Source organism: Terrapene carolina, unplaced genomic scaffold (genome assembly GCF_002925995.2).
Source record: "Terrapene carolina triunguis isolate 2854851 unplaced genomic scaffold, T_m_triunguis-2.0 Scaffold95, whole genome shotgun sequence".
NCBI classification, from domain to species: Eukaryota; Metazoa; Chordata; order Testudines; family Emydidae; genus Terrapene; species Terrapene triunguis.
Window position 1 is genome coordinate 1,341,318 of NW_020664446.1, and position 9,317 is coordinate 1,350,634.

General features: G+C 67.4%; 2 protein-coding genes across 2 annotated transcripts in view; one reads left to right on the top strand and one right to left on the bottom strand.

Moving 5' to 3' along the window:
- Window positions 1–4,455, top strand: part of MMS19 (MMS19 homolog, cytosolic iron-sulfur assembly component) — a 15,003-nt gene extending 10,548 nt beyond the window's left edge. Inside the window, exons 18-30 of the mRNA XM_029911345.1 lie at window positions 1–150; window positions 546–645; window positions 1,599–1,701; window positions 1,779–1,853; window positions 2,010–2,136; window positions 2,227–2,327; window positions 2,466–2,522; window positions 2,672–2,858; window positions 3,216–3,298; window positions 3,373–3,537; window positions 3,608–3,667; window positions 4,008–4,108; window positions 4,194–4,455. The exon at window positions 1–150 is cut by the window's left edge and continues 12 nt beyond it. Coding sequence (XP_029767205.1) covers window positions 1–150; window positions 546–645; window positions 1,599–1,701; window positions 1,779–1,853; window positions 2,010–2,136; window positions 2,227–2,327; window positions 2,466–2,522; window positions 2,672–2,858; window positions 3,216–3,298; window positions 3,373–3,537; window positions 3,608–3,667; window positions 4,008–4,108; window positions 4,194–4,221 — 1,337 coding nt within the window. The 3' untranslated portion in view covers window positions 4,222–4,455. The remainder of the gene's footprint in view (window positions 151–545; window positions 646–1,598; window positions 1,702–1,778; window positions 1,854–2,009; window positions 2,137–2,226; window positions 2,328–2,465; window positions 2,523–2,671; window positions 2,859–3,215; window positions 3,299–3,372; window positions 3,538–3,607; window positions 3,668–4,007; window positions 4,109–4,193) is intronic.
- A 939-nt stretch (window positions 4,456–5,394) lies between these two features.
- ZDHHC16 (zinc finger DHHC-type containing 16) overlaps window positions 5,395–9,317 on the bottom strand; it is a 4,884-nt gene continuing 961 nt past the window's right edge. The window contains exons 2-8 of the mRNA XM_026650963.2: window positions 9,094–9,182; window positions 8,758–8,786; window positions 7,989–8,122; window positions 6,961–7,046; window positions 6,565–6,688; window positions 6,410–6,480; window positions 5,395–5,714 (exon numbers count right to left, since the gene is read on the bottom strand). Coding sequence (XP_026506748.1) covers window positions 5,600–5,714; window positions 6,410–6,480; window positions 6,565–6,688; window positions 6,961–7,046; window positions 7,989–8,122; window positions 8,758–8,786; window positions 9,094–9,182 — 648 coding nt within the window. The 3' untranslated portion in view covers window positions 5,395–5,599. The remainder of the gene's footprint in view (window positions 5,715–6,409; window positions 6,481–6,564; window positions 6,689–6,960; window positions 7,047–7,988; window positions 8,123–8,757; window positions 8,787–9,093; window positions 9,183–9,317) is intronic.

Below are 9,317 nucleotides of genomic sequence, written 5' to 3' on the forward strand. Positions count from 1 at the left end.
TGCCAGCGGGGGCCTGTGATGTGGTGGCCGTGTGCCAGAGCCTGCAGCGGGTGGCGGTCCAGTGCCAGCGGGATGCCGAGAGCTGCTGGTATTACCACCAGACCGTGGTGCCCTGCCTGCTCGCTGTGGCGGTGCAGGCCGCCATGCAAGGTGAGGCCCGTGCTCGGGCATGGAAGGGGCAGTCAGGGGCTTGGGGGCTCGTTGGGGTCAGACCAGGGGGTTCTGGCTGGAAAGCAGCCATAGGGCGCCCAGGACAGATGCTGTCCCTGGGCTTGGGTAGCCCACAGGGCTGGGCCCAGCTGCCCTGCCAGGTGTGGCGCCCCCGGGGAGGCGCCATCACAGCCTGGAGCATCAAAGGGAAGGTCCCATTGGTGGCAGTGCCCGGCCCCTGCCGGTGAGAGGACCTGCAATGGCCACGCCAGCCTTGTAGCCCTTCTCCTAAGCCTGCTGGTGCCCGGGAGCACTCAGGGGGCGCCTGTGGCAGGTCCCCCCGGGTGGGCTGCAGGCAGGCTCTGACCTGGCCCTTTCCCCATTGCTGGCTGCAGAGAACGCCCATTCGCCAGTGGGGAAGCTGCTGCTGGAGGAGGAGGTCTTGACTGCCATGGTGCCCGTCGTCAGCGCGGCCAGCGCCCACCTGTGCCCTGAGTGAGTAACACCGGCACCCCAGGGCAGGGCACCGGGGCTCTGAACCGGGGCCGCGTCACGGAGCCACAGGGTCGGTGCTCCGGCCCCAGCTTGGGAGGAGCCAGTCAGTGTGCCAGACCCCCTGGATAAGCCCCGCTGCTTCCCCGGCCCTGCAGCCCCCCTTCTGCCCCCCTGAGCTCCAGGCAGCTGGTCCAGCTGGGACACACCCCGTGGGAGGCTTGTGCATTAGCCCCTCGGCCAGCGGTCGCCGCGACTCCCCCAGTGCTCAGATAGTCGGGTTTGTTCGGTAACTGGCCACGGCCCAAGCCGGCCATCGGGTCGCCCAGAGAACTGAAGGTCACAGCACGGCCCATTCTGGGGAGCCCCGCGCCCGGCCAGGCTGTAGGGAGCCCCTGTTCCAGCTGTCGGGCTGTGACCTCCTTGGTCTGACTCCCGGTGAGAGCCCCGACTCCTTCCAGCAGTCCCCTCTGAGCCCCCCCACCCGCCTCCCAGCCCTTCGATCTCCAGCTGGGGGCGTGGCTCAGCCTCCCTGCGCAGAGGCAGGGAGATCTCTGTCCCCTGGGGCACTGGGTGTCAGTGTCCTGGGGACTGGATTTGCCATCGGCGTCTCAAATCTCTACTGATCTGGGGCCAGGCCCAGACAGCCAGGCGACACCACTCTTGTCTCTGCCTACCCTGAGAGAAAACAGTCCTGACCCACCCACGGGGGAACAGCGCAGGGGAAACTGAGGCACACCAGACTCATAAAATATTAAACATTTTCCACCTTGTCCCATCACATGCCCGTCGTGCTGCTCAGCCCCCAGCTCTGCCTCCTGGGGGGCCGGGGGTTGAGAGAAGAGGGGCTGTTCCCTCGCAGTGGGGGGCTCTGTGACTGGGTGGAAGTGCCACTCTCCTGACCTGCCTGGCCACGGCTCTGAGGCTCCTGCTTGTCTCCCCCTCCCTTCCCACAGGCTGGCTGCCCAGAGCGTCTCCCAGGTGGTGCCCCTCTTCCTGGACGGGGAGGTCTCCTTCCTGCCCCAGGACAGCTTCCCCTGCCCCTTCCAGCCGTTCCAGGTGAGTGGGGGGTGCAGGGAGGGGCTGGGGCTGCGGCGTGGGCAGTTGGTGACACTGGCGCTGCTCTTCCCTTGCAGGGCGGGCAGCACGTGGCAGCACAGAGACGCCTCGTCGCCCTGCTCATGGCCTTCGTCTGCTCCTTGCCCAGGAACGTAAGTCAGGGGATGGGCCCTCGCCCGGATTCCCGGGGCTGGAGGGGCCGGGTTGAACCAGGGGGCAGTGTGGATGTGGCGTGGGCAGCACCTCGGTGACTGGCAGCTCTGGGGTTTGAGCGCCCAGCGTCCGTACTGGGTTCTGATCTCTTCCAGGTGCCGATTCCCCAGCAGGACAGGCTGCTGCAGGAGCTGCTGGCTCTGAGCTGCTCCTGCGACTGCCCCTTCACTGCCACCGCGGCTGCCAAGTGCTTCGCGGGGCTGGTGAACAAGTACCCGCCAGGTAAGAGGGTGGGGCAGGCGCTGGGCCAGCCTCGGGCGCTCGGCCTGGGCGCTGCAGGACTCCATCAGCCTGTCCCGTCTGTCCCCCCAGGGCAGCAGCTGGACCAGCTCTTGGAGACAGCGGTGAACAGGATGGAGGCCGGCCTTGCCGAGGGCCCGCTCAGAACCCAGGCCCTCGCCCTGCTCCTCTGGGTAAGGACAGCACCCTGGGCGGGAGCCGGCGCTGGCAGTGCCCGCACGGCTCTCCGGGCCCCCTGGGGCCAGCTGGCAGTGCCCGCACGGCTCTCCGGGCCCCCTGGGGCCAGCTGACTGTTCTCTCTGCCCCTGCAGGTGACCAAAGCCCTGGTGCTGCGCTACCATCCGCTGAGCTCCCGCCTGACAGACAAGGTGAGCAGCCAGCCACCCCTGTGGAGACAGTGCGCAGGGGAGGCCCTGGGGACCCTGCCCCTGCCCCTGTCCTTGGGCCTGGGAGAGGCCCTGCCAGCCTGGGTCACATGCCCTCACTCAGCCTCCCGGTTCCTCTCTCCCCCCTGCAGTTGCTGGGCCTCCTGGGTGACCCAGAGCTGGGCCCCGCGGTGGCCGACGGCTTCTCCCTGCTCATGGCCGACTCCCCAGATGTGCTGCACAAGGGGTGTCACGCTGACGTGCGCATCATGTTCCGCCAGCGTTTCTTCACTGACAACGTGCCCAAGCTGGTCCAGGGCTTCCACGCTGCCGGCCCCGGTGAGCGCGCTGGCCCCCCGCTGCCTGCCCCTCCTGCCCCCTGGGCTGCTCCCACCCCCTGCCCCTCCTGCCCCCTGGGCCCCTCCCAACCCCGGGCTGGCCCCCCGCTGCCTGCCCCGGCCAGCCCCCTGCGGCCTGCCCCTCCCCCCCACCTGCCGCTCCCCCCCCCGGGGTCATTCCCACCCGCCCCCTGGGTCGCTCCCACCCCCTCAGGCTCCCAGCCCTCTGGGCGTGAATGGTGGGGATCAGCTCCCAGTGTCTACAGGGCCACTAGCTCTGGGGGGTGCTGCCCCCTTGGTGTGTGCATGGCCCCTCCCAGGAACGGGGCTGTGACCCGCTTCTCTCTGCTCTCCCCAGGCGTGAAGGCGAATTACCTGAAGGGCCTGTCCCACGTGCTGAACCACCTGCCCAGGCCGGTGCTGGTGACGGAGCTGCCCACGGTGAGTGCTGGGCTGGGCCGGGCTGGGCCGGGGGGGCCGAGCCGACAGACCTCTCACTGCCTGTGTCCCCCCAGCTGCTGTCCCTGCTGCTGGAGGCCTTATCCTGCCCGGACCGCGTGGTGCAGCTCTCCACCCTCAGCTGCCTGCAGCCCCTGCTGCTGGAGGCGCCGCATGTCATGAGCCTGCACGTCGACACCTTGGTCACCAAGTTCCTGGGCCTGACCTCCAGCCCCGCCATGGTGCGTGCCCCACCCGCTCCCTTCCCCGCCCCCCTGCCGCCCGCACTCACCCCGGCTCTGTGTCTTTCAGGCCATCCGCATCGCTGCACTGCAGTGTGTCCACGCGCTCACCAGCCTGCCCATCCCCGCGGTAAGTCCCCGCTGCGCGCAGGCCTGGGAGACAGGCTGGGCACCATGTCTGGCCTCGCTGGGGAAAGGTGAGTGCCAGGGACCATGGGTAAGAGGATAGAGCTGGGGTCCCTGTACAGAGAGGGGGAACCCCAGGGGGTGTCTGCTGGGCACAGCCTGCCTGGAGCGGGCCGAGCACCGCTCCGTACTGCCCCCGGGGGCGTGGAGGGAGGGGACACTCCCCGGGGCAGTTCAGACATCCCCGTCGGGAACATGGGGCTGCCAGCCCCCCTGTACGGGCATGGGCCCCTCGCTCCATGGCGTGCAGTGCCCACGCTGACAGGCAGCTCTCTCCCCTCCAGCTTCTCCCTTACAAGCCACGGGTGATCCGGGCCCTCGCCAAACCCTTGGACGACATGAAGCGGCTGGTGCGGAAGGAGGCGGTGGTGGCCCGTGGGGAATGGTGAGTGCAGGGGGGTGCGGCAGGGGGCTCCCGGGACACAGCCTAGAGCTCACCCCTGACCGTGCTGCCTGTTCTGTGTCTGCAGGTTCCTGCTGGGGAGCCCAGGCAGGTGAGGCCCTGCCCGCACTGACTGACAATCTAACCAGGAACCCACTAACCAGCCAAGCCTCCCAGAGCGGGGCGGGAAGGACGGCAGCCCCTGCCCGAGGCCGGCCGGCTCCTAGCACAACATCGGAGCTGCGGGGCGGCCCCGCTCCTGCTGCCTGCAGTGCTGGAGGGAAGGCAGGCGCCGCGCCCCCCGGCCGTGCACACTTGTAGGCGGCGCGTGGAATCCATGGGCCAGCCCAATAAACACACGTTTTGCTAATGGCCTGAGTGGGGAAGATGGCTGGGGTGAGGGGCCCGAGGCTGCTGCCTAGCACCCTCTGCTGGGGAGGTGTGAGCCCTGCCCGGCCCTGCGGTCTCTCTGTCTCTCTCCTGAGGGCAAGGGTTTGGCCTGGCCCTGGGTCTCTCCAGGGCTTGGTCCAGTCTGGGTCTAAAGGCCCCAGGGACCACGTCAGCCTGCATATCCCTCCTGCATTCCTCCAGCCGGAGGGGCCTCGTTCCCTGGGGTCCTGTTAACTGCCCCACGCCCTGCCCCTTCCAGGGCTTTGCTGTATCCTGCAGGCAGGGGCCCTGTTCTGGGAACAGGAGCGCCCTTCTAACGCTGGCCTTCCCCACTCATGTCTATGCCGGCTCTGTCCAGCAGCTGCACCTGCTCATCCCCTGCTGGCTGTTGGGGTGGGGGTGGGGGGGCAGTGCCCCCTCAGGCTGGGTGCCACACGACCACTCCTTTGCCCAAGGTCAGCCTGCAGCCCAGAACTCAGGTCCCTGGGCTCTCGGCCCTGTGCCTTAACGGCTGGCCCCCGCTGCTTCGGCCCCGCCGGCTGGTGTGTCCTCTAAGCAGAGCGGCCTGACCGACGGGTCACCCCATGGCTGGCTCCTATGTGCAGTCTGCCTCCGTACGGCGTGTGGGCAAAGCTTCCCCCTGCCACTCGGCCCCGGCAGCAAGTAACACTCCAGCTCCATTAGTGAAAAAATGTTTTTATTTCTGGCATTTAAAATCCGCTGGGGGGGAGGGGCCCCCAGCAGCCCCCTGCCCCGAGTGCCAGCTGGGGAGTCTCTGCTGTCCTGGGTGGTGCCCCGCAGAGAGCCGCTCCCTTCCCTGCACATGCTGCCCGCCTGTCCCTGTGTCTCCGGACTGCAGCATGTCCCCCCCCCCCCCCCCAGGCACAGCGCCCCAGTGCCACGGGCTGCCTGCAGCCACGCTGGGGCTTGCTGGGGGGGGTCTGGTGAACGGAGCTGGGAGGCTCCAGGCAGCCGGCTGGTGCATTCCCTCACGCTGGACACCCCTGAGGAGGTTCTGCTAGTGCCAGGCTGGAGTGGGTCCAGACGCTGCTGGCCTGTGCTGAGGGGCGGGTCCCACACCCTGCGCCTCTGCCCCCATGCCCGTTAGATGGCCAGGAGAGGTGTGCGCAGCTCTGTCACACAGCGAGGATGGTCCCAGCTCAGGCCAGTTCCATGGGGCAGGTGTGTAGACGGCAGCAGGACACGGGTGAGCCAGTGTCTGGGGGAGGGAATAGAGCCCCGTGGTGAGAAGACAAGCCCTGGCTGCCAGTCTCCACGCAGGGGCCAGGCTGGCTCCAGCCCCTCTGGCCCTGCCCTCCCCCAGTTAGCTTCACAGGGGCTGGGCTCTGGGCTCCGGCACTGCAGCAGGTGGTGCCAGTGTCCACCTCGCCAGGAGCTCCCGTGTTGGGGGGGTAGCCCTACGTCACACGCTGAGACTGGGCCAGGCTCCAAAATCCTCCATGGGTGAGCACGGAGGCCAGGTGCCAGCTACCGGCCCGGTGAGTCTAACGAAGGGGTGAACGGAGCTTTGCAGTGATCTGCCCCAGGCGGCAGAGTCAGCCGGAAAACCCAGGAGTGACTCCATCACCTGCCAGGCAGAGCCCAGCCACCCCCTCCCCTCGCAGCAGGCAGTCTACCTGCGCGTGTCCACGGGGCACCTGCCAGGCAGAGCCCCAGCCCCTCCCTCCCCCCGCAGCGGGGAGTCTACCTGCGCGTGTCCACTGGGCACCTGCCAGGCAGAGCCCCACTCCCCCTCGCAGCGGGGAGTCTACCTGCGCGTGTCCACTGGGCACCTGCCAGGCAGAGCCCCAGCCCCTCCCTCCCCCCGCAGCGGGGAGTCTACCTGCGCGTGTCCACAGGGCACCTGCCAGGCAGAGCCCCAGCCCCTCCCTCCCCCCGCAGCGGGGAGTCTACCTGCGCATCTCCACGCCCAGGAACACCTTCCAGTTGTCCCAGGCGCCGTAGCTGTAGGGGTTCCGGAACACCTGTGACGGAGGGAGGGCCGACGTTAGTCCCCGCAGCTCAGCCGCCCCCGCCATCCCAGCCGAGAGCACGGGCCCCACACTCACTCTGCCTTTCTTCTGCAGCCTCTGCCGCTCCTTCTTGTTGATGTGTCTCTCGATGCTGGTCTCCCCTCGGGTGATGAGGGCAGCGTGCCACAGCGTGAGGGCCCCCAGGGCCACTGCTACCGAGCTGGGGGGAGAGCAGAGGGGGGTGCTGATGGATGGTGGGGGGAGGGGCCAAGCTGAAGCATGCTGGGAACCCCAGCAGAGCCAGCCGCCTCCTTGCCCCAGGGAACCAAGGGAAGCGATTGGGCTCCCAAAGCGTGTTGCTGCAGGGCAAGGCCCAGGCTCGCCTGCCAATTCAGGGGGCACAGGCATGCTCGCCCCGCTGTGCCATACACCCCTGCATGGGGCTGACTGGACCCAGTAGCCTAGCCCTGGACATGCTCCCAGCCCGGTTACCTGCACAGGACCCAGAGGTAGACTACGCTCTTGTGGAAGGCCCTCTGGCGGAAGGAGAAGGCGGGGGGCGGCGTCTGGTAGTACGTCTGAAAGGAAGGGCAGGCGGGCAGGTTAGGCCAGACTAATGCTGGGCCTCCATAGCTGTCGGGGGCTACTCTACCCCCTCCCCCCCCGAGATGTAAATGGCCCCCAGGGCCCAGGCAGCCAGAGCAGATGGATGGACACACAGTGCATGGCCGGACAGACACCTTGCAAGAGACAGCAGCAGCGAGAGCACAAAGCATTGGGCGTGTGGCTGGTTCAGGGGAGCGATGGGACAGCCGCCAAGCAGGGCCTGCAGGCATTGCCAGAGCAAACGGCACAGGTGGCACCCGCTGCGCCCCCAGACCAGGAACCCGAGTGGCACATGGGGAAGAGCTGTTCACACAATGCCGAGGTGCTGGGGCAGTGTCCTGGCAGAGTCGCCTGGCCCATCCCAGCCCCTGCTCCAGCACAGACCACAGAGTGGCTATGCAGCTGGCTGAGACTCCAGCTCCCAGCATGCAGTGCTCCAGGACAGGGTGGAGCAGTGCATGCTGGGAGCTGTAGGCTCAGGGAGCAGCACCTTTTGGGGGGCTGTGGTGGACCCCTAGACACAACTCTGCCCCATGTTGCCTTCAGCAGCTAGGGGAGCGGGAATATCCCACCTGGTTGGCAGCCACCTGCAGTCTCTCCTTCTCAAGCATTTTCATTCTCTATTGGACGGAAAACATAGGGCGCCAGTTACACGTCTCACAGCAGGGGCGCCAGCACCCTCCCCCACGTGCCCAGCGTCCTTTGGCCCCACTCACCGGGGCGGGGCTGGCCGGCCCCTCTGCCCTGTAAGAGGGGGGACCTCGTTCAGCATGCGGCCAGGCTGCCAGTCCAGGGGCAGGGGTTAAGCCCCAGCGAGAGGGTGATGGGCACAGGACAAGAGCCTGGGCACAACAGCCACTAACGCCCTTGGCTGGCTCAGCTGAGCCCCCCCCCAGGCCTGGGGGCCCAGTCACCTCAATGGCAGCATAGGCCTCTCGGAACATGTCCCAGCTGCTGATGCCGCAGTAGATGCAGCCCATGGTCATGAAGAGGCAGAAGGAGAAGAAGTAGCGATGGTTGTAGTGTCCCACGCAGTTATTCAGCCATGCTGCGCCTGGGTTAAAGATGTGTAACGGGCCGGCGGGTACAGAACCCCTCTGAGCCAGGCTGGCAAAGCCCCCCTGCCTCCTGCTGGCTGGCCCCACACTTCCCTGCCCAGGAACACCCAGGGAGCTCCTGCCAGGAAGGGGGCAGGAAAGCAGCCCCACAGCTTAAACCAGGAGCCCCAGTATGCACTGCCCCATCTGGCGCTCACGGAGCCTAGCATGCTGGGACCTGGAGTCTCGCAGGGCTGCACTTTTCAACCAGAGGTGCCCAGAGTCCGACAGGACGGGGTCACTGCCCGGCAAGTGCACCGAGACCCACAGAGTGCTCAGGAGGGTGCAAACCCTCCCCTTGATCAGCCCAGCCAGAAGCCTCCCTGCGCCCAACGTGCCAGGTGCTGCCTGTCTGTCCGCCAGCCATTCCAAGGGCAGGTTTCCGTGCATCCCCTTTCGGCAGCGCCAGGCGCTCAGTGAGCATCACGGACCCCCTGCCAGCCTGCTGCACCCCCGGCTCATCGGCACCACTCGGGCATGAAGAGCTGGCCCCCAGAGTGCCAGGACAGCACAAAGACTGCCCCCCCATCCTACTGCTCCCCGTGCTGGGCAGGGGCTGCAGGGGTTCACCTTTGCGGAAGGATACGGCAGTGATGGTCCATCTTCAGCACACACCTGGGAGAAGGAGAGCGGCACATGCTGAGTGCCATACACAGCAAGCCCGCAGCCGGGCTGCAGAGAGGGGCACCAGCTGGGGTCTCCCATCTCAGCACAGCCCACCGGGACTGAGGCAAGAAGCCAGCGGAGCAAAGGGGGAGAGGAGAGCTGCTCACCTGCTGCAGGTGCCCAGTGGTGCAGGGGGTGGAGAGCCCCTACCCATTGCAGGTGCTGCAGTGGTGGGGGGGGGGGGGGGGGGGGGAGAGCCCCTACCCATTGCAGGTGCTGCAGGGGGGGGGGGGGGCTAAGTGGGGGGAACCCCTACCTGTTGCAGATGCTGCAGTGGTGCGTGCGGGCAGGCTTGGGGGAGATGCATTTCCTGCAGATGGAGACGGCCACGGTGTTGCTCTTGGCCTGTGGAGGGAAGGGCGGGTAGGGCCGTCACCACTCAGAGCAGCGTCCCGTTGGGTCCCTTGGCCAGCGCACTGCCCAGCCCGCTCAGGGCTGCCCTCACTGCCCCACCAGGACCCTGCTCGCCCCTTGCCCAGA